We start from the raw sequence: 23735 nt of genomic DNA, 5'->3' as shown, positions 1-23735 counted from the left end.
TAACTTATTGTTAAACAATGATTAAACAACAATTAATAACATTAAAACGTTAAAAATTAAATGTCAATCAATACGCAGTGTCATAATCACTCATTTTCCACACATTATACTAGTTTATTGCTTTCAGAGCGTTAAAATCAGCCAGAAACTTTCAAAATAACTTAAATCAATGGGGTCCCGCTCAGTTTTGCAAGTTTTTCATAATTATCAGAAAGCACGAACTACATTCACCCAAACCATTGCTGAATTAGCTTTGAAACCTGCTAATATTGAGAGTTTATACGAAGCAAACGTTTTGGGTAAACAATTTACAAATAAAAAAATATATTTATCACCGCCATTTTGAAATGCTTTCAGAATTATTAAAACCGTTGATAAACGATGTCTGCCCGAGTATTCGTCAATGTGCCGCTGTTGCATTGGGTAGATTGGTCGAAAACCACCCTGAAGCTGCAGCTACAACCTTGAATTCGAATTTGTTACCCACTTTGCTTTCAGAATTAGATTCCCCTAATGTAAGTCCCTTTAATCAACATGTTACATAATATAATTATATAAATTATTAAATTTTAATAGAAATACATGAAAAAATCAGTATTATACGTGATTCGCTCAGTATGTAAAAACGACGCCGCCTCCGCCGACGCTTTGGTACAAGCCGGAGGCCTTACATCGTTAATTTACGCAATGGGAGACTTTGAACCAATGGTAACATTCACCTAACCTCATTTATAACCTACTACAAGTTAAAACTCTGTCAAGGTCAAAGAAAGCGCCCTCTGCGCCGTGGGATACATCGCAAAACACAACAAAGAACTCGCACAGACTGTCATTGACGCCGGTGCCATACCATCCATTGTTCTATGCCTACAAGAACCGGAAGTCAACATGAAACAAGTAGCTGCGTCCGTTTTAGCGGACATCAGCAAACACTCTATGCAACTCGCACAACACGTTGCTGATTGTGGTGCTATTCCACACCTAGCCAAAGCAATTTCCAATCCAGACGCTAAACTAAAACGTGTTGTGTTTAATACACTATCAAACATCGCAAAACACTCGCTGGAAATGGCGGAAACTGTCGTTGAATGTAATACATTCCCCAATACACTTGTACATCTTGCACACTCTGATTCAAAAGTACGTAAAGCCGCAGCGACGTTAATCCGGGACGTGGTGAAACATTCACTGTCCATGTCACAAATGGTGGTTAATTTAGGAGGTATCGGCGCCATCTTGGAGTGTCTCACCAGTGACTCCTGCACGAATGAAGAAAAAGTACCTTGTTTTGTTGCACTGGGTTACATGGCAGGGCAAAACGATCAAATTGGTTTATCTGTGATCAATTGCAAAGGCGTAGACATGATGGCGGAAGCATTATACTCCGAAGATGAGGTTTTAGTGTCTGTGGCAGTGTGGGCGTTGGGACAAACAGGGAAACATAGCCCGGAACATGCAAAGGCACTAGCAGCAAGAGAAATATTCCCTAAATTAATGGAGATTTACACTGATCCCAGAACAAGTCTAGATTTACAAGAAAAAACAAAAAACGCGCTTAAACAAGTCCTGCAAAAATGTATGGTTGTCTCTGCCTTGGACCCATTAATCCAGGATGCTCCACCATCCATGTTGAGATATGTATTAGGGCAGTATACCAGGGTAAGTTTAGTTTTTAAATCATTAAAATCCATTCAGTAGTTTACGAGATATTTACAATTTTGTAAAAATAAGCTCCGCCCCTTTGGTAACCTACAAAACACAACATAAAAATAGGTTATGTTTATCATTAAGTATTTTTTATTCAATTGGTATATAAAAATGTAAGGTGCTCAACAATCATCTCACTATGTCCGTTTACATTTACCATGATCATCCAAAGCTACCAAAATGGCTGACACATCAATCCTTTGACATTTTCCGACACCTAGTGCAAGTGAATTACAAATGTTTACAAATCTATCCTCGTATTATATCTATAATAATAGTTATGATTTCATAATGCATGTACACTCTCTGCGTGTGTGTTGGGTTGACTACATCTGGTCCGTATGTTTGGGCACACATTTAGGCATTTCTTGGCAACAATAAACAAGATTGCATTATTAGTCCAGATCCGAGGGATCCTGCTTGATGACATTGTAGTTGGCTTTGCGTGATTTGAGCATCCGTAGAAAAGATGCAAACGCGAATATTGAGCGACGATGGCGCTGGAAGATCTCCGTGTATAACGTGTCACGGAGATGCTTGCGGTCGACTTTTTCCGTCGGTGGCGCGCGCTCACCACTTGCCGACGAGTGCGACTGCGAGGACATCTGTCGCTGCAACTGGTGGTCGCGATTGTCATCGCTTGGATTGTGCATTGCGGATTGTGATTGTATTCAGAGTTGATGCACCTGCCCCCAATGTTGCTCGTAGATTCGATTGCAATACTTATCAAGGTCATTGATTTTCCGGCTGGGTATACTCGCCATACGTCGGCGGTGGTTATCGTATGAGTCTACACAAGCACCACGTTTTTGTTCGTGTAGAAAATGCGGTTGTTGGCGTTGCTGGAGGCGGCGGAGGTCAGCAATGCCTTCGGCACGTTGAATTGCTAACACACGTTGGTTTTGCGTGGCGGTTACAGACGCAGATAGGTTGTAGACTTTCACACCGCGATAACACTGTCGCACGCCGCCCCCGGGAGGCGGCGAAGGCACTGCGGTGGCGTTAACCTCTCCCTGCGACACTTTCACATCCTTTGTCTTTGCTGAATCCGAGTTGTGGTTATTTATAACTATTTTACGTGTTTGTAGCTCGGGGGCGGCGAATGATTGGGTGTTTGAGGGTAAATGTATGAGTTTAATGCGTTCCCCGAACAATTGTAGTTTATTTTCGTTCATTTGTCACACTTGAATGTCATGTAAATGGTGATGTTGGTGTTGGGGGTGGTAGAGGGTTGCGGGTTGCAGGGGTGGTTTGTCAAGGCACTCTCACTCGCGTGCTCCGAACAATTATCACGCGCGCGTTGTTGATTTATTATTGGATTATAGTAATTTGATTAGGTGAGAGATTCTGACGTCGGGGGCGGCGAGCGCACGTGCGGTGTGCGTCGCGACGCGACTACCACTGCCGCCGCCATAGATGCACGTGAGTGCCGGCGCGCAGCTCGCATCGATCTTATGTTGAATGTCAGAAATCAGGACGGGTACCTATATAACTGCATGAATATACAGTGTGGTTATGATTCTTAATTTGCGGAAATTTTAGTAGCGAATATCTCTTAAACAAAAAGCGATAGAAACTAGCGGATTGAAGATTATGAAAGATTGGAAAATTCTCTATTAGGCTAGAATTTAAAATAATTAAATTTTTGGGAGTAAAAGGCCCAAAAACGTGACTAAAAGTGCTAAAAATTGCAATTTTCCGTTTTTTTAACTTTTTCAATTGTAAATATCTCGTAAACTATAAGTGATAGGAACCAGCGGATTAAATATTATGAAAGATTGGAAAATTCTCTATTGGATAAGAATTAAAAATCATTAAATTTCTTAGGGTTAAAGGCCCAAAAACGCAACTAAAAATGTTAAAAATTACAATTTTTTGTTTCTTTACCTTTTTCAATTGTGAATATCTCGTAAACTAACCGCAATAAAAACCAGCGGATTAAAGATTGTGAAAGATTGGAAAATTCTCTATCAGATAAGAATTTCAAATAATTAAATTTCTTAGGATTAAAGGCCCAAAAACGCGACTAAAAATATGAAAAATTACAGTTTTCCATTTTTTTCATTTTTTTCAATTGTGAATATCTCGTAAACTAAAAGCAATAAACAAAAACAGATTAAAAATCATAAAACTTTGGAAATTTTAATTATTCTTACAAATATATCAATTCCAGATCCTACCCCATGATCCAAAAGCACGTAGAATGTTTGTAACATCCGGAGCGTTAAAAAAACTCCAGGAAATCGAAGCAGAACCCGGATCAGCCCTAACCGAATACATATCATTAATCAACGCATGTTTCCCGGATGAAATCGTGCGTTATTACTCGCCTGGATATTCCGATCAACTACTAGATATGGTTGAGCAATACGCACCGGAAGCCATGTCGACCATCCTGCGTGAAGCGCGCATGATGACATCCGAGATGCAAACAGATACTGGTTACGTCCTGGATGAAACTACGTCATCAGCCAGTCAGGATATAGCCAATGCAATGGCTGTCTAAAACCAATACAATCTCAAAATGAAAACAAATTGAATTTTAAAAGAATTTTTAAAATCGGTTGAATAGTTTAGGAGATATTCATGATTTTGTGTTTTTATGCTCCGCCTACTTGCACATGCGCATTACTAATGTAGGCGGAGCATAAAAAATACAAAATCATCAATATCTCCTAAAGCATTCAACCGATTTTAAAATTTCTTTCAAAATTATTCATAAAATTACATTTTGCATCACATCCAAGTACAAGCAACAATAAAATCGCATTATTTAACGTTGTAAATTAGCTTTATTATCATTTCCAAGTGTTTTCGCACGTCATCACCCAGGATCACACACAATCCTGTCACATCCGCCTCTCACATCATCAAATTGTTTTGCGTGTTAACGTATTTTGCGTATGCGTTTTTATAATCATTTTTGGTAGATCTGATCCGATGCGCATGCGCACTCCATCTCGTCACATAATCATACAATATGCTCAATATTTATATAATATGTACTGTATAACTTTAATATTCACAACACTCTGTTTTTTTTTTGGGTTTAGTTTATTTTAGTTTATTTTGTTTCCATCGCGCTCGCTTTGTTTGTATGCGTGTATTACATTAAAGAGATAGAGAGAGGTTTTCTTGTTCTTTAGATAAAGATGGAGATAATGTATGTGTATGTATGTGTGTGTATTCATAACCTTACTTTTCGTTAACCTTACTCTTTGACGTTTACAAACGAATCAACAACTGAAACTCGTGTGAGTGTGAGTTATGTGTGAAAATACGACTAAAGATAAGGAATCGGATATGTTACGTTGCATGTCATGTCCGCCATCTTGTTCTGTGTTTTGTTTCATTTGACATGTGTTTTGTGGCGTTTTTTTTTTCTTCTTTTCATTCAATATTCATTCACATTCACACCGCTACAGATTTTTTGTTTGTTTATTTCTTTACTTGGTCATTCGTTCATGTTACGCCGCCATTTTGTATGTTTGTTAGGTTAAGAGTTAATATACATGCATATGCGAGCAAGCATTTACACTGACTTTGCGCGTTTTTTTTTTGGTTTCAAAAAAGAGAAATTGAATAAATTTGTTTTAGATTTGTGTTTTTTTAGGTTCGATTCGATTCTCATTTTTAGGTTACAAGTGTTGAAATGTTCTAATAGTTTAATTTATGCAATCATTATGTATAGTATTTACATTGTGTCATGGCGGTTCGTTTTTATATAAGTGTGTGTGTGTGTGTTTGATGAAATATTTCAAAAGTATTTCGGGAGGCGGTGAATTTCGTGACCGATTTCATGTATTGTCCACAAAGTTATTATCTCGCTACGAAAATGACTGATTGTACATCGGTCACAATGATCCGCCGTTTGGGAAATATTTTTGAAAATTTACAACAACGCCATTTTGATTTTTTATGAACAAAAACATAAATAATTCTATGTAGTTTTATCTCTAGTTTATAACAGAGTTTTAATTTTTGAAATCCATCAAGTAGTTTTCAAGATATCAACGATTTTCTATAATTTTGCTCCGCCCACTTTAAAAACGCGCATGTGTGACTTAAATTTAACAAAATATTAATATCTCTGAAACTACTGGTCGGATTTTAATTTTTTCTTCAGTTATGCTCTCAACATAAATTTCTGATTCTCTAATTGTTTAAACAAATTTTGTGCTTAATTATTTAACATGAACAATATTTAAACATTAAATTTTTACAAAACCTCAAACTCTGATAATTTTGTGCGTGTGTCACAATAATCACTTAAAAATTAATTTTACTTAAAAACAAAACTTTAACATTACATATTTGGTCGATAATAATTATAAACAATAAAAATCAACTAATCTACAACCCAAATCCGAGAAAATAATTAAAATCGCCTGAATAGTTCATGAGATATCTTCACTTATACAAAAAAGTGCTCCGCCTACTTTCACTACAACGCACGCGCAAGTAGGCGGAGCAAATTTTTCTAAAAACTTAAATATCTCCTAAACCACTCAACCGATTTTAAAAATTCTTTCACCAATCATCTTCCCAAATCTTCATCTTTACATCCAACCAAACAACACAACCCAAAACGTTTAAAAATAGTGATATGATGCGACCAACGTCCCCGTGTGTGGTGTGTATTTAAACTTTATACAATGTAAGTATTTATAATCTTCATAGCGTTAGAGTTTAAATATATTTATTGAAATATTTATATAGAGACAATAGAAACGTTAATGATAATGATATCGCGCTCGCGCCTCGGACGCCATCTTGACACACACACATACACACACGTATACAATAATTTCATTTAGTGAAAATGGGTACGGATCAGGGGGGAGACTATAGTGAACACACGTTTTTGTTGTTTTTATGCACCTGCTATGCGCCATAACCTCATTTGTTGAATATATAATATCATTTAATAATTAATTAGTGATTATGTGTAAATGTAAAAGTTAATTATATTTATATTTATATGTATATGTATATATATAGCATGTATATTTATATATTTATATTCTGCGTAAGATAAGACGTGTGACTCGCACATAACCTCAATCTATGTGTGTTGTGTGCGCACGCATCACGCATCCTACACGTTGTTTGGTTTTAGTTTATATCATGGTGATTAGAACATCATGTGTGTGTGTGTGTGTGGGCGTGTCTGATGTGATGTTAAATATATGGGCGTGGCGAGAGTTAGGGGGCGGGGGGAATAACAATTTATACAATTTATTCGTGTGGCTATTATGTTTTCGAGCACCACCAACGCGTCCAACAACAACAGCGCGCTAATATAATTATTTGTTATAATCATCAATAATAATAATAACACTTCCGCTTTTGTCAATGTCATAGTTTTACACATGATAACAATTGTTGCGTTAGAATAATAATAATTTGTCAATAATCGAACAGACAACAACAACAACAACAACACGTAACAATTTTTTTTTATTTTGCTTCGTTCGTTCGGAATCGGCGGAATCGGAATTTTACAACGGTTATTGCGTTATTTTAGGTTAGGTTAGGATTAGAGGGCGGGTTTACGCCGCGGGGCTAAAGGCGATGGTTGGTTATTTGCCGCCGAGGCCAAACTTCATGAATAACAGTTCTTTGCCTTTTGAGAGCATATCGCCACCGGGGGCGGCCATTTCGTTTAATTTCTGCATGAGATTGGGGCCTTGCTGACCGGGTTGCCCCGCCCCTTGCATTGGATTCATGTTACCTGTCATTCCGCCCATCATACCACCGGGTTGTTGTTGTTGTTGTTGCGCACCGCCTACCTGACCCATTGGGTTGTTCACGCTGGGTATCACTTGGGGCACGCCTTTCATGCCCATGCGATTGGTGGTTGTGTTCTGGGCGGAGCCGTAGTTATTTGTAGGTTGTGTATTGTAAGCTCCGCCCATATTCATCTGCTGTTGTTGTTGTTGTTGTTGTTGCTGCTGTTGTTGCTGTTGTTGCTGTTGTTGTTGTTGTTGTTGTTGTTGTTGTTGAGTCTGCGTAGCCCCGCCCCCGAATAAATTCGACACAGGATTACTAAAGAAACCACCTGATGTACCAGTGGTTGTTTGTTGTTGATTGGTCGATGAGGAACCAAACAATCCGCCCATAATCCCGCCTCCGGTTGTAGCAGTCTGTTGTTGTGGTTGATTCATCATTGGTTGATTACCACCTCTCTGGCCTCTCCTCTGCAAACACATTCGCATCAAAATTTCTAATTATTAATAATTATTATTACTATAAAGCTAAAATCAATTAAATTTTGATCCCTAAAAAAATCTATTATGTTTCGAGGGGGCGTGCACCGTGCATTTGTGGGGGGCGTGCACCAAATCCCTACAAAAGAGAAAACAAAAAAACGTTTCGAGGTTGTGATGGGCGGAGTTATGTTCGTGTACACTAATCACATGACACATGACAAATGACAAATCACATCCAATATGGCGGCAAACACAGCAACATTGAGCACATCAAAATTATACAATGTGTTTCATAAAAATAAAAACAAAAAAAATAAAATCAATGGGCGGGGTTAGATTTTAAGAGATTTAAGACAAGGGGGAGGAGCATTGCGTGAGTAGGAGGAGCCTTGTGTGCGCTCAGTCCTCAGTCCGACGAATGGTGGTTGGAGAAGAACCAAACCAAGAGACAGAAAGAAGTGTATTAGTCAAGAATTAAAAAATAAAGTGTAATTTCACCAAATTTTCATTTTAATATTTTTCAGAGAGGTTATGTGAGTCAGTGAGAGATATAGAAAGAGATAGAGAGTAAAGAAATGAACAAGAGTAAGAAAAGAGACAGTTACCTGGTGCTCGGTGAAACCCTGTGTGTTCGGTGGCGCGGTGTTGGTGGTGTCTGACTGAGAGGGTAACACAGGGCAGGCATCTAGCAACAGACAACACACAATACAGTCAGCTGCGTTCGCACCGCGCCTCCGAGTTGCCCCGCCCCACCCTCGGCCACGCCTACGCGAAGAGATTGGGTGTGTGTTGTTGTTTTGGGGGGAGGGGCAAGAGAGGCGCACGCGCGACGAGAGGGCGACCGGCGAGAGAGAAATTAAACCACACAGCAAGAACACAACCAAAGAAGAGTCACACAATCAAATTAATCATCATCATCATCATCAATGATTATTAATAATAATATTGTGCAACATTGATTCATATAGTATATGTATATTTATATATAGAGATAGATAGAAGAGTTAGAAGTGAGGAAATTAATCCGGCTGTCAAAAAGAAATAAGAATGAGCAAGCAGTGGCGCCATCTTTCGATTTACAACAAAAATGTGCAGAGTTGTTTTTTTGTTGCAAATGCAGTTGGGCAAACACACGAAAACGAAAACACAATTAAAGCGCCCCCTAGCTTTTGTTCATATAGAGATTATTGTTGATTCACATCGATATAGAATAGAAATAATTGTTTGTTTGCATTTTGTGTTGATTTTTTTGAGTTTTTCGTTGGTAAATTCGTGTAAATTGCAAAAAATTAAAATTTGTGGGAGTTGTTTAACATTTTCAAAAATTCATTAAAAATACTTTTAATTATTTGTTATTGGCTAGTTATATATCATTTTAAAGATAATTTATTCTACTTTTATATGGTGAAAACAGAAGTTACATATAATTATTAGTTTAAAAGTTATTATTAATAAAGTAAATAAAAACATAATTTTTAGAAGAAAAAAAATTTAATTTGATTTTGTTGTTAAATAAAATATATTTGCAATTAGTCAAAATTAACTTGTTATACCTTTTTGGAAAGGTAGTTTTATTGTTAATAATATGCAAAAAAACTTCGAAAAGATATTATTCTTTTCTCAAAAGTTATTAACAAAAAACTAACAAAAATCAATTTTTTTTTAAATAAAACTTTCTCTGATTTCAATCTCAAATTAAGTATACTTCCCCTTATCTAAACTCAACATGTTATACCTCATTCGATAGCCAATTTCACCTACTATAACATCCCCTAATCTCATATTGATTAAATTATTATTAACAAAGTTATACCAAAAAATCTTAAACAACTCCCATTTGAAAACCAAAACACAAGAACAAATCCAAAAAATTGCTTACGTGGTCCACGTCCAGTCCCATCCCTAGGCGGCGGCGGTGGTCCACGTGCCCCAGGCCCATGCCCACGCCCACCACGCTGTTGCTGGCCAGCCGGTCCCCGCCCCATCTGCTGGGCGGACGCCCCGCCCGGGCCATACTGATCCGGCGCCTCGGTGAGGAAGTTGGACGGCACCAGTCCACGCACGCCATCTATCTCACCCATATAGAACCCATCGTCGTCCATCTCGCCGTAGACGTTGATGATCTGCCCGGTGGCGAAGCTCAATTCCACCTGCAGTTGGGGGCGCAACCACAATGTTGCACGCATTGTTGTGTGTGTATGTATTTGGTTATGTGTAGAATTAGATGAGAGGCGTGGTTATGGACGGTGGGGGGTTGAGTGGGAGTGGGCCGAGTGTTGATTCGTTTTTTTTTTTTCAGATAGAAAGAGAGAAAGAAACAAACACGAAACAAAACGGGGTAGAGATTAATCCTTTCGATAACTTTGATCTAATAAATTCTAGATTAGTGTCTAAATGTTATTATTATTAATTATTTATATTTTTTTCGATTGGCTTTAGGCATGCACTAGATATTGGCTAATTGCTAGGTTTTATTAGGTGTGTGATGGCTAAATGTGTGAGTGTCTTTTGGGAGACGCAAGCAAGCACGGGTCTAGGACTCACCTCGGCGTCCACGTTGGGGCTGAGTTCTTGTGGGTCGTAGTCGTAGAGGGCCACCATTCGTTTCATTGGCATTGTGGCGTAGATGTCGCCCCAGCGGTCACGGTCACGGTTTTGTCCGCCTTCTACTTCCATTACCATGTTGTGTGGGACATAACCTCTTCTACCTGTAAATGTCATTTTTTAAAAGGAGTTTTTGTATAGTAATTATTGTTGCATTTTGATGAAAAAAATATTAGGTTAAAGAGAATTTATTGTAGTTTTATGGTGAATTAATTTAGATTTTTATGTTAATTAGTGTAGGAGTTATTAAATAATTAAGAAGAAAAAGCAAATTTTGGTGTTTTTTAAAAAGTGTAAAGTTTAACATTAAATTTAAGGTATTTGTTGTTAATGAAATTAATGTTGTTATACGTCATTTGATAGATAATTTAATAAAGTATAATATACCCAAATTTTAAGTAAATTGAAATATTTAATAAAGAGTTATTCATAAAAATGTAACAAAAAAGCTTTTTGAAAATTTTAAAACTAGAATTTTAAAAACTAAAAAATTTCAAAACTAAAAAAATCCTACTAAAAATCACTGAATATTTAACAACAATACATCAAATTAAAGATAATTTAATTATCTTCCATTTCATGTAAAGATAATGAAAATCCAATAATTTAAGCAAAAGTTACAACAAAAAATATAAACAAAATCAATTTCTTCTTCAATTCACTCACCTCGACATTCTCCCCAATAAAACCCATCAGCATCCTTATCCCCCCACACCTTGATACTATCCCCTTCATTAAAAGGAAGTTCCTCATCACAAGCATCCGGATTGGGTGACATAGTCGCTGGATCATAATCAAACAGTGCAACAAACCACCTCGCGCGTTTCTGCGCCGTAGGCGGTTGTCCAGCCGCCCCCATCTGCCCCCCTCTAGGTCCATGCTGCATCCCACCCCTCATCCCTCCTCTCATCCCACCTTGCATCTGCTGCATCTGTTGCTGCCCACCTGGCACCACTGTAAACACACAAACCACCCAAATTAAATTCATAACAACAACAGTCCAGTAACAAACAACAAAATGACAGAATTGACAGAATTGACAGCTGACAGCATTGGTGGTACACCTGTCAAAAGACACACAAAAGCATAGACCACATAGAGATAGACTGACATCGAGAGACAGAAAGAGTGACACAGCCAAACACAATCAGTAAACATGCGGCGATCGAATTGTTGTTGTAATTGTTGTAATTGTTGTTCAATAGTTGTTGTTAGTAGTAGTAGAGACGTGGTGTGATTGTGAAACGTGCGAGAGTTGCTGGCACCTTGTTGCTGTCCTGGTGAATGCTGGTAGGGATCATTGCCACGCCAGCCGCCAGGTGGCTGTTGTTGTTGTTGCTGTTGTTGTTGCTGTTGTTGTTGTTGTTGATTGGGCGGTTGGGGTTGCGAAGGCGTCTGCGCTTGTTGCGGGGTGTGAGGTGTACCAGCATGTTGTTGATGGTTGACATTCATTTGTCTTTGGGCCCCGGGGCGTTGTTGGGGGTTGGATACGCCTCCGCTGTAACGCCCAGCTCCGCCTACTTGTTGGGTGGGACCGCCTGGCCCACCGCGTTTGTTCATTGTCATTGGTGGAGCGGAGTCGAGGAGCTCGTCCTCGCTGAGGTTACCTTCGTTGGTGATCTCTGTAAGCGGACGGTGCGCTGCGTGTTAGAACAGAGAAAAATACATGAAATGAAAGAGGTGGTCTTCGTGGTGGCCCTTGAACACGTCCTGTTGATTAGTATAAATTTCATCCTTTTGAAAGTAAATTTTTTGGTTATTGTTAGTAATTGGTTTGTTTTTTGGGGTTTTGAGGTTATGAGGTTAAAGGTGGAGCTTACCTATTTGGGGTATACCTCCTTGTTGACGGTGACCTTGATTGGGGAAGATTTCTTTGTCACTTAGGTTTTCATCATGTTCCAGAACCTGTTTTGAAAATGTAAAAATTTAGTGTTTTTTAAACTTAAATTAAACTAGGTTCGAATTATTTAAATAATATAATTGATATATCAAATTAAAGAGAATTTAATGTAGTTTATGATACTGAAAAGTATATGTATATAAAAAAGTAACTTTATAAGTTATTGTTAAAAAAATAAACAAAATCATTTTTTTCTGTTTTTATGTTAACTCAAATTTAAAACTTAAATTATTTAAACTTCTAAATAATAAAATTAGTCATGCTATGCATCAAATGAAAGATAATTTAATTTAGTTTTATATACTATAACCTCAATATGATTAAAAATAAGAAACTAAAGTTATAAATAAAAAAGTAAACAAAACCGTTTTCTTCATATTATAAAAATCTAATTGTCATATTTCAAACTTAATTATTGTTTATTTCTAAAAATTTAAATTAATTATGTTATATATCATTCAAAAGAGGATTTAATCTACTTTTACATACCCTAATATTGTATTAATTAAATAATTGTAAATAAAATTATAGTTAAAAAACTAACCAAAACACTTTTTAAACCAAAGTTAAACTTTAACCTAAAAATTTTCATATTTCTAATTATCAAAACCAAACAAACTATACATCAAATTAAAGCAAATTTAATCTACTTTAAATCACCAAAAACAAAATTAAAATAAAGTCAAATTCACCAAAGTTATCCTCAAAAAACTAAACAAAATCACTTACTTGTTGCCCCTGACGATTAGTCTGCCTCATATGCATCGGCATAGCACTATGCGGCTGCCTCTGCCGATTAGCCCCACCTCTCAAAACTTGCATCGGAATCAACGTAGGCACCGAATCCGCCGACTGCCCATCCCTCGCCTTGGTCCTAACCGTCACATGCTTGGGATTCATACTCAACAATTTACTGATATCAATCAGCGCATGATCCCCAGTAGGACTATCCACATCCGTCACCTTCTTACCATCCGCAAACACCGCATACCCAGTAATGGCCGACCCCGGATGATGGGGCGTCAACACCGGATGCCACGTAACCAACAACGTGCCATCCTGCGGCCCTGCCTCCAGCTGAATATCACTGGGCGGATCAGGCAACCCTTTCGGCAACGTACGGAAATCCGTATGCGCAGCCGCAGGCAATGGTAAATCCTCAGCGACATTCGCGACATTCTGCGCGGCACGATGATGCTTCGCTCTAACAGTCACACGATACTGTGTATTGGGCGCTAAGCCAGTGATGGTATGTCGATAAACGCCAGGTTTCACACATCGTACTTCCACGTTATTCACACAGACAACATGCTGATGATTGGAGTTAGACGGCAACCAACTGATCACCGCTTGCGTGGCGGTTATGTTCGTCGCACGGACTGCGGACGGACCCAGCTGATGCGTGTCACGGCCAATGATCATCGTGCATGCGGCGTCACGTGACGTGCGACGATTGGCTGTTACCGAACGCACGCTGATGCGATGAGGCTGAAGCATAAACTTAAACAGATTAATACATTAGGCTCCGCCTGTTTGGATACACTTTACACACGCGATGACATTGTGTTAGTGCTTACCCGGTTGGAGTCGACGCCTTCGACGAGTGCGCGTGTGCGTTCGGTTGCTTTGATGGTTGCCTTGAGCACGCCGTCGACGTACACGTGGTAGCTTTCGATTTGGGCGGGGCCGACGTTGTCGGGGGCGGTCCAGCTGATCAACACGCTTTTGTTCAGCTGGCGTTCCAGGGTCAGCTGCTTGGGCGCCGGTACTAGTACCGAGAAGAAATAGTCTGTTGGTTCATTGCATCAGTCAATCGCTAAGCTACGTGTTACTACTTGTCACGCCAATACGTCAATACAGCGAGAAGAGAAAAGTTGAGATGGCTGCCGAAGAGGCAGGTATGCTTCTAGTCAGCTCAGAGATTTTCTTTAAAGTTGATTATTTTATGGTTAGAATTGTCTGATTTTATTGAGATATATATCAAATTAACGGGAATTTCATCTAGTTTAATATTTGTAAATTTCAAGTTAGTATCTTTTTAAGTTTAAGAGTTATTGATAAAATAATAACAAAAACATTTTTTTGAAGAAATTTGTGTTTTATGATGTTTAACCTCAAAAAAATATTACTTTCTATTATCAAAATTATACTTGTAATACCTCATTAGAAAGATAATTTACTATTCTTTAATCTGATGTTTTTATCAATGTGATACGATTATTATTATAAAAGTTATAGTTAAATTAGTCAAAAATGCATTTTGTACTATGTTGAAACTAACGCAAAGTTTAACCTCAAAAAAATAGTACTTCTAATTATCCAAACTATAACTACTATAAGTCATTTGAAAGAGAATTTAATCTACTTTAATAATCCGGAAACACAATCAAATTTCGATTGTTTATACTCTCGTAATCGTTAAAACAACACAAAATTTCAAATCTTGCACTATTTATGCCACTACAAATCTAAATTTCATATACCAAGTGTTTCGTAATCCTATAAAAACTCTAAAATAACATGCAAGATAATACTTTTACTGTGCCACATTCATTGTTATAAATAATCACTAGTTAATCTAGTTCTAATTGCATTTTATCGAATAACTAGTGTGTGAGCTGACTATAGCGGTCATTTGAAGGTGAAACAAAGAAACCAAAGTCACAAGCCATGCAAAGTCCGCCATCTTGTCCACAATAGACTCAGGAATAATATCTCCGCCCAAAACACAATCAAAAGCGCAGTAAAAACTGGTTAAAAGTGTAGCGTTCATTGGTCTGGTAACAAAACTGTCAAAAAACTGTCAAAATCGAACTCGTACATATCAAAAGCTTTCATTTACCGTCGGGCAGTGTCTTTCTGTTGTTGTTGATGTTGTATTTGTAATTGTGAATTGCTGATGACCCATTTGAGCAGTTTAAGTTGGAATTTGAGTTGAAATTTTGTGAGACATGACCGAGAGGGGGGGAAGACACGCAATATTAATACACACAAACAGACAGACATTGAAGGTACGTCATCATGGCTACAGTCTAAAAGAAAGAGAGTGGGGGTACATCTAAAGATGACCACAATCCTACCACTTGATTGTGGGTTGATTGTGGTACCACTACAAAGAGGTCATCATTTGTTGTAGAAGATAGGGTAGTGGATTCTGTACTAAGCTAGTTGCAACAAAATGAGAAACATGCATGAAGTGGTTTGTTTTACCTGGCTCACCATTGTCAAGCTCGTCCTCTTGACCTTCAGCCAATTCAGCTAATTCTGTCAGGCGTTGGACATCAGCTGCGAAGGTCTCAGCGTTGATTTCATCCTCCCGGAGGGTAGACAACACAGCTTGATGGAATTCCAACAGATCATCACCTGAAACAGGGTACCATCAGTAGGGTTATGTTAGGGTGACCTTGAAATTACCTATGAGTCTCTGTGCGAAGTGTGCAGGGACTAAACCTCTTCTCCCATCGAGAAGTTCAGCGTCCAGGTACCCTCCGGTACCACCAAGGGGTTCACCCCAGACCAGGAGGTAATCCCCTGCTTGTACAGCCAACTCCTCTTCGGATTCTTCAGGGTCATAAGAAAATCTAACCCAAAATCAATAAAATTTATGTTTTGGTCTTGAAAATTTAATTTGATGGTATACCTTGCTATGTAGACAGAACACCTGCCTTTCCCAGGTATGTCCAACATGTCCACTGTTCCCTCAAGACCTTGATGACCATTCAGATAACTCCTATCCATGAGCCCACTCACCCCAGACCAATCAGAATCCAAACCATCAGTGAGTATCCTCCTGGTAGGGTCTGAGGTCAACCCCAAAGAAGCCCCTAGTCCCCAACTTGTCTGATGAGGTGTTACAGGGGTCGCGACCCTCCTGGCACCCAATTCCACTTCATCCAAAGGTTTCAACTTGATACTCATTGGTAGAGAGTTGAACTGTGAGCTCAACGGGTTGGAAAATGTTACATTATTCGTCCCGAGACTACTAAACCCTCCAACGGTCCCACCAGACAACCCAAACTGGTTGATATTCGTGGCGCCCGCACCAGCAAATGTCGGATTACTAAACGACGTAGGTGGTAGTGAATTGGACAACAAGGGATTGGTAAAAGTAGTATTAGTTGAATACGCGCCAGCTGACAGAGCCGTACCACCAAGAGCACCACCCAAACCAGTGGATAGAGAAGAAACACCAACACCACTCAAACCAGGAACACCAGGTACACCTGAAACACCCGAAAGCGCTGATGGTAATCCGGTTGTACCAAGACTGGTCCCAAGAATGCTTTTGTTCGTATACGAATGACCCAGGGTGTTACCAAGTGACGAGGTACCACCAACAACACCCACACCACCAACAGTTGAAGAATAACCACCGGATGGCATGTATGAAGACAATGCAGAAGCGCCACCTACACCCACACCGGAATAGTTATGCATTCCACCGGTAGATGTCGAAGTTAACCCGCTGGGGAAAATAGATGGCGTTGTGTGCGACATGGTGATCGGTGATAATGGCGGCGAGGATTCACCCAAGGCGTGCGAACTCGCCGAACTTGCCAAACCTATAAATAAATCCTCAATTGAAATAAAATTTTTATTTTGACAGATTACAAGAGACATTTAGAGGTTATGTTAAATCAGGTTAAAATGATAGATAGGTTAAGTTCAACGTGCAACATACACAACGCAACCATTTTCCAATTTGAAGAGAAATCATAAGTAAAAAAACAATGAAACATTTTTTTTTTTTTTTGGTTTCTGGTTTGATGGTACACCAAAACTCACCCAAGGTGGTCGAGCGTGTATGGTCCAACTCAGCGAGGATACGATTGTCCTGTTCGATCTTCGCCATGATGCGATCAATCTCGTTATGCTTCTGTGGCGTGGTTGCAAGATGGCCGCCATGTGTCATATTACTCATATTGGTCACGTGTGACATATTCTGCATCTGTTGTTGTTGTTGTTGATGTTGTTGTTGTTGTTGTTGCATTTGCATTGGTCCAGCATTCGACACACCCATATTCATATTGTTTGTCATGTTGTTATAGCCGTAGCTTACGTTAACACCCAGTTGATGTCCGGGCGAGTGATGTGATTGGTGCGGTGAGTGTGACGCAGGCGTACGCTGCCTCTGCGCCGACGCTAACTCAAGTTGTAACTCCTCACAACGCACGGTTTCTAATGCGACTTTTTTCTCGAGTTCACGCACGCGCGATTGCCTCGCGTCTAGTAAGTCAGTGCCGCAGTCGCGTAGCGCTGACATTGCTTCCTGATGCGCGCGCTGTAAGTCCGACCGGCGCACTTCGGCCGCGTGTAGTTTCATTTCCAAATCCATCTTGTTGATGCTCTAAGCTCCGCCCACCTACACTATGGAAGTTATTCACGCCTTCTGCATGGCTGCCAATTTCCAAGTAATCTGTGGCGTTGTAAAAATAGAGAAAGAAATGATTTTTAGTTTGGGAAAAAATAAAAACATGGCGGACGTTGATTTTTTTTTTATATTTTTGGTTGTTGTGTCTTGTGCTTGTGCCGCCCGCGAGTTATTTTAGTACGCGGAGGTCCTTGCTTCGCGAGATCGATAAACCCCAAGCGCCGCCCCCACCGCCACCACTGCGAGAGCTCATTCATGAAACGATGATGCAGGATGCGACTTCGTGCGAGATCGGCTCGACTCGCTGACATGTTAGTGCACACACAAGAAAACAACAAATATTTTCAGATATTTACATGGAAACAAAACATTCGCCGCTTATAAGTTATCATATTCATATTTGATATTGTTTTAAGGAGTGTTGCGTTGTGTGTTGCATACTATAACTTTCAATCACTCAATAATGTCTAGTATTTAACTCTAACTAGTGCGTAATTGTGTGCATAATGAGCGTGAAGAATGAAAATGTTATGTTTTTAGTTATTACGGTTTTTTTTGGGTGAGAATAATACTGGGAGGTGATTAATTTCAAGGACAATCAATCATGGCGACGTTTTTTGGCAACTTTTCGACTGGTTTTGGCAACGATCTTGTGGTTAGGGGTGCAGGATTGCCTCATACCTTCTACTTGGGTTCTATTCTATTACGGCGACAATAAGAGTAAAACAAAAGCTTAAGATATCATTTTTGACGTTTCGAAACACTCTGTATATTAATAAGATGAGATTTTTTAGTTTTTTAGTGATAACTCAAGTTCTAGAAGAGATAATTTTATAAGTTATACGTCAAATTGAAGATAATTAAATTCTTTATAAGTGGTATAAATTTTAATTGTTTAAAATAATAATAATTAGTGTTAATTTGAAGGTAAAAATCAAAATTTGTTATTTTTAAAGTAAAAATTATGTTTCCTCAACAAAATTAGCAAAAAAATAATATTTACACATAAAATTTAATAGTTTTTTCAACGTAGTCTTAAAATACAGTTAATTAAGACCTAATTACCACTTGATTCATTAAAATCCACCAAGTGGTTCCCAAATTACAACAAATTTAAAAAACTAACACTTTCAAATTAATTTTTTTGACACTTTTACTTAAACTTCTAATAAATCAACTAAAACCTAATTTAATCTAATCATGTGAAATATCATTCTAATCAGCATGAAATTCTTTATCTGTATCCCTTTCCCCCATGCTCCTACCTCGTCCGTATCAAAAGTTACGTGCACCTAAAGTTGCCTATCATAAAACTATCAATAATCTGCGCTCGAGAAGATTACTCGCTTGTGACTTGTGATAATGGCGATGCCGGCGACGTGATAGTGGTGATAGTGGCGATTGTGATATCACTACGATACACACGAAGGGTGAGCGAGTACACCGAGCAGATAAATCGATGCCAATACGTTTCGCATCTATTTTTACAGAAAAATTTCACATCTCGCTGAATCTCAGCTTCAATCAGTGATAACGTGATAATGTAATGTGATAATGTGATAATGTTCCGTAATTAACTCTTAGACATTAATAAAGAGCAACTTACGTTTGAATTTGTTGCTAATTTCCTGCTGATTCCTCTGATAATCAAAAATCCTCAAAGTGCAACACTCGGTATTAGATTTTTTGACGAAATTATAGTTTAGATTGATTTTCCGTCCACTGAGAGTTTATCACACTGTATGTATACGATGGTGTACCTCCAGGCATGTTTTCCGGTTTTCCATGTTGAGATAATGCGCACAGATTGTTTGATTGTTTAGTTTTACAACAATACCGCGTTAACTATGGATGCGCATTTCGTTTGCGTGTTGAGATTGGGCCGCGAGCGTCGCGATTAGAAAAAGGGCTCGGTGGCGGTGGCGGCGATGGCGGCCGTGCGCATTTTACTAGGTCACTCGCGACTGGCGGGCGACCAACGCGGCGAAATTGAAAGCAGGCGATACGTGTCGTTATATGTAGACAGAGAGAAGGGAGGCGGCTCGGCGGCGGTGTATGCGAGTGAGGGGGTTGTGTGGCGCCGCCGCCGGTGGAAAACTCAAGCGTCAAAATCCATATGCGCGGGCAGCGCGCATCGATCGCGCGCGCAAAATTCCCACCACTTTTCATGTTACACGCCTGCCAACCTAACCGTAAATTGGTTACTTTTACTACCAACTGCGTGTTTTGAATTAGTTTTGAGGTTAAAACTAATAAAACTTGTATTTTAACATTGATTTACTATGTTTACGATATCAAAGGTCAAAGATTAAAAGAAACAAAGCAAATTTTTAAAAAATTCTAACATTTTTTCAAATTAAACAACAAACCTAACCTTAAATTTGTTATTTTACTACAAACTGCGTGTTTTGAATTAGTTTTGAGGTTAGAATTCTGTAAAACCAAAAAAACTTGCATTTTAATATTGATTTACTATGTTTTTAATGCCAAATGTCAAAGAAATACGTTGAACTGATCAAAACCTAACCTTAAATTAGTTATTTTAGTCCAAATTGCATTTTTTAATCTGTTTTGAAGTTAGAATTTAGTAAAACTTATTGTAAACTACTAACTTTCACACTTTGACGTTGATTTAATGTGTTTATGATGTCAAATGTCAAAATATCTCATGGGCGGAGCATATTTTTACAAAATTGTTAATAACTTTCAAAATAATGAAGCTATTTCAATTATTTTTTCGTTAATTATTTATTCAAAACCTAACACGTCTATTTCTTATCTAAAACATGCGAAAAACTTGTTAATTCATATGTTTGTTATCAGTATACGTAGAATAAATTGTTGTGTTAACAAAATGTGGCACCATTTCTGTATTTTTGCATTATTGAAGGATTACGTTTCCAGGTTAAACTAATATTTGAATTTCCGTCTTAATTTTCATGAAATTGCTATTTCTATGATAATAAAGTGATAAGATTTTCATATAAATAGAATTGTTGCTAAATTACAAGTAAAATATCTAACAAAATGGACAGTTTTATGTAAGTTATTAATTTATTTTGATTTTCTGTGATTAATTCTTCCAATATGATTGGTTGTGGTCGCGCATGCGCAGTAAAAAACAAGGCGGAGCAAGTTTACGTTAAATTCATTGTTTATCACATATATTACTTAGGTACCTATGTTTTGTGATACAAAAACTAGTTTCTAATAGTTAATTACAAAATAGTGATAAGTATGATAAACACGATGTCAAATTAGTAAACTTTTGGTTTTTTAGTGTTTTAAAATATGTTAAAAGTAAAACTTTGTATTGTAGTGATTCGAAATGGAGTTTTTTATGTAATTATTCTTATTTTTTAAGTAAAATATAATAACTAAACATTTTAGGGGTGGAAAATGTGATGGGTCCACAGGGATAACTGACAACTGTCAAAATGCATTGTCCGGAGCCTCCTCAGCTCTTTTTCTAATGATGATCAATTCCCTCTTTGGAAAAAAGTGTTCGTTTCTTAAAGAATCCGACTTTCCACCGGATTTGAGTTACCAACAACTGCATGGTAGAGTATTTGACTTTATTGTGGTCGGTGCGGGGTCAGCAGGCGCCATTGTTGCAAGCAGACTGAGTGAAAACCCAAAATGGACGGTGTTGTTACTAGAAGCTGGTGGTTATCCACCGATTGATGCACAAGTAAGGTTATGTTTATAAAATTGATTGAAGCTAACCTCAAATTTTAGATTCCTAGTGTTTTTATCAATTTACAAAGTGATCCCTTATACGACTGGGAATATTTAACAGAAAAGTCAAACACTAGTTGTTTGGGTCAACGAAATGGCGCTTGTATCTGGAACAGAGGAAAAATGCTCGGGGGATCATCAGCTGTCAACGCAATGATGTACGTTCGTGGTAATCCTGTAGACTATGACGAATGGGCTGATATCACAGATGATCCCACCTGGAAATGGGATAATGTTCTGAGATATTTCAAAAAATCAGAAAACGTTCGCTATCCTCCTCTGAGAGAGTCAGAAGCAAGAGGAAAAGATGGTCCATTACACACTACGAAATACATTGCTGGTAATCCAATGCGTCCGAGGATAATCTCAGCCTATGAAGAACTAGGGTACCCTATGCAACCTGATGAGGTACCAGTAGGGTTCTTCGAGACCACAATGTCCATTGATGAATTTGGACGTAGAGAAAGTTCAGCCAAAGCATTCCTCACTGATGGTAGACATCGAAATGACCAGGAAGAGAAAAATCCAAACTCACCACCTAAAAGGAAGAACCTATTCATTGCTACCAACTTACATGTAATGAAGGTACTCATCAAAGACGGCAAGGCCTATGGGGTCAAAGCAAAAGTAAACAAAAGAACCATTAATATCCTGGTTAGGAATGAGGTTATAATATCAGGTGGATCGATTAACTCACCACAAATCCTACAACTATCAGGCATAGGCCCAAAGGAAGACCTAGAAAAGCTTAAAATCCCTGTAGTAAAGGACTTACCAGTAGGTGGTAACCTTCAAGACCACCTTGCAACTTGGGGTTTATTTGTCCGTGTGGACCCTAGTGCATTACCAACTCCTACAAATGAAGAAGAAACAAAAAACACTTTTGATTACTTCAATAATGGTACAGGTCCCTTAGCAACCATCTCAACCCTTAATATGCAACTATTCAATGACCCTCTTTCAAATAATCAAAACATAGCAACAATACAATGGTTAGTCAATAGTTTTCCACCAAAAAGCACAAAATTCAAAAACTTCCTCGACAAAAATGGTTTCCTGAAGGAATCAATGGATCACCTGATGATTCTCAACCAAGAACAAGTCCTAATTGCTTTTAACCCTATTTTACTACGACCTGAAAGTATAGGTTATCTAAAATTACGTTCCACAAACCCTTTTGAGAATATCATGGTATACCCTGAATATCTTACAGTTCAGAAAGACATGGACACCATGTTAGCTGCAGTTGAATTTGTAAGGAAGGTTATCAACACTCAAGCGTTTCGAGAGGTTAACGCAGGCTTCCAACAATACACCTTACCATTATGTGATGCAATACAATTCGATACAAGTGATTATTGGGAGTGTCTCATGCGCAATGTAGGCAGTACCATGTATCACCCAGTGGGGACATGCAAAATGGCGAAAGAACAAGATGGCGGAGTGGTTAACAGCAGATTAAAAGTCTACGGAGTGACAGGGTTACGTGTAATTGATGCTAGTGTAATGCCCAAGGTACCACGAGGTAATACCAACGCACCCGCCATGATGGTAGGTGAATTAGGTGCTGATTTCATCAAAGAAGACTGGGGTTATCCCACGAATACACCTTAGTATATTTTTGACGCGCATGCGCAGTAAACTCAAAGGCGGAGCATAAATTCACAAAAACTTGAATATCTCCTAAACTATTCATACGATTTAAATTATTTTTTCAAATCACGAATGTATAAAACATTCTTTATGAATGTATGTATAAATATTTAATGTATTTAACAAGTTTAAACAAATTTTTTATCTGTCTTCATGCTCGCCTAAACCCACGTAATTGTCTGTAAGCCAGACTGGGGTTATCCCACAAATACACCCTAGTATATTTTTGACGCGCATGCGCATTAAAAACATAGGCGGAGCATAAATTCACAAAAACTTGAATATCTCCTGAACTATTCATACGATTTAAATTATTTTTTCAAATCTCGAATGTATAAAACATTCTTTATGAATGTATGTATAAATATTTAATGTATTTAATATGTTTAAACAATTTTTTTTATCTGTCTTCATGCTCGCCTAAACACACGTAATTGTCTGTAACCAGTTTTTGTGATACAATTATAATCTTAGTTAATTTCATTTTAATTAAGCCAAGTTGCGTGAATTCAACATTCTGACCTTGAACTCGGCGTGTATATTAAACGCA

At 38.2% G+C, this 23735-nt stretch overlaps 3 protein-coding genes across 14 annotated transcripts; 2 read left to right on the top strand and 1 right to left on the bottom strand.

The window, feature by feature from the left end:
• Positions 1 to 63: 63 nt before the first annotated feature.
• On the top strand, positions 64 to 4493 carry LOC135800482 (sperm-associated antigen 6-like). The gene is made up of 5 exons (XM_065313737.1): positions 64 to 299; positions 358 to 515; positions 577 to 708; positions 763 to 1659; positions 3881 to 4493. Exons 1-5 carry the CDS (start codon positions 170 to 172, stop codon positions 4211 to 4213), a joined length of 1650 nt encoding a protein of 549 aa, XP_065169809.1. The 5' UTR covers positions 64 to 169; the 3' UTR covers positions 4214 to 4493.
• Positions 4477 to 19835, bottom strand: Rbp (RIM-binding protein). 11 transcript variants are annotated; one of them, XM_065313659.1, is made up of 14 exons: positions 19401 to 19831; positions 17209 to 17839; positions 16064 to 16985; positions 15838 to 16004; positions 15634 to 15786; positions 14001 to 14212; positions 13153 to 13923; positions 12344 to 12428; positions 11789 to 12163; positions 11190 to 11477; positions 10464 to 10627; positions 9799 to 10069; positions 8525 to 8604; positions 4477 to 7907 (listed from the first exon to the last, which is right to left on the bottom strand). In XM_065313659.1, exons 2-14 carry the CDS (start codon positions 17756 to 17758, stop codon positions 7290 to 7292), a joined length of 4656 nt encoding a protein of 1551 aa, XP_065169731.1. In that variant the 5' UTR covers positions 17759 to 17839; positions 19401 to 19831; the 3' UTR covers positions 4477 to 7289. The 11 variants fall into 11 exon arrangements, with proteins under 11 accessions (XP_065169731.1, XP_065169723.1, XP_065169755.1 ...); XM_065313651.1 differs by having other exon boundaries at positions 9799 to 10073; positions 10465 to 10627; XM_065313683.1 differs by having other exon boundaries at positions 9799 to 10073; positions 10465 to 10627; positions 11789 to 12145.
• Positions 19836 to 20672: 837 nt separating this feature from the next.
• Positions 20673 to 23674, top strand: LOC135799119 (choline dehydrogenase, mitochondrial-like). 2 transcript variants are annotated; one of them, XM_065312149.1, is made up of 3 exons: positions 20673 to 20835; positions 21185 to 21485; positions 21533 to 23674. In XM_065312149.1, exons 1-3 carry the CDS (start codon positions 20822 to 20824, stop codon positions 23144 to 23146), a joined length of 1929 nt encoding a protein of 642 aa, XP_065168221.1. In that variant the 5' UTR covers positions 20673 to 20821; the 3' UTR covers positions 23147 to 23674. The 2 variants fall into 2 exon arrangements, with proteins under 2 accessions (XP_065168221.1, XP_065168224.1); XM_065312152.1 differs by lacking the exon at positions 20673 to 20835 and adding an exon at positions 21018 to 21136.
• Positions 23675 to 23735: the final 61 nt, after the last annotated feature.

The sequence above is a fragment of the Atheta coriaria genome, unplaced genomic scaffold (genome assembly GCF_025399875.1).
Source record: "Atheta coriaria isolate IRGN ID8LTWV9N9 unplaced genomic scaffold, Caltech_Dcor_3.1 hic_scaffold_2_pilon, whole genome shotgun sequence".
Lineage (NCBI taxonomy): Eukaryota > Metazoa > Arthropoda > Insecta > Coleoptera > Staphylinidae > Dalotia > Dalotia coriaria.
The sequence above is the reverse complement of the archived record's forward strand: the minus strand, read 5'-3'. Positions and strand labels throughout refer to the sequence as shown.

Bases quoted from the DNA above. Each gene is read 5' to 3' on its own strand.
- LOC135800482 (XM_065313737.1), top strand. From the start codon at position 170: ATGGGGTCCCGCTCAGTTTTGCAAGTTTTTCATAATTATCAGAAAGCA. The intron at 300-357 runs GTAAACAATTTA...AAATGCTTTCAG, and splicing joins ATACGAAGCAAACGTTTTGG to AATTATTAAAACCGTTGATA. The intron at 516-576 runs GTAAGTCCCTTT...AAATTTTAATAG, and splicing joins CAGAATTAGATTCCCCTAAT to AAATACATGAAAAAATCAGT.
- Rbp (XM_065313651.1), bottom strand. From the start codon at position 17,758: ATGGATTTGGAAATGAAACTACACGCGGCCGAAGTGCGCCGGTCGGAC. The intron at 16,005-16,063 runs GTATACCATCAA...ATTTTGGGTTAG, and splicing joins TGTTCTGTCTACATAGCAAG to ATTTTCTTATGACCCTGAAG. The intron at 11,478-11,788 runs GTGCCAGCAACT...GTGTGTTTACAG, and splicing joins TTCACCAGGACAGCAACAAG to TGGTGCCAGGTGGGCAGCAA.
- LOC135799119 (XM_065312149.1), top strand. The intron at 21,486-21,532 runs GTAAGGTTATGT...CTCAAATTTTAG, and splicing joins ATCCACCGATTGATGCACAA to ATTCCTAGTGTTTTTATCAA.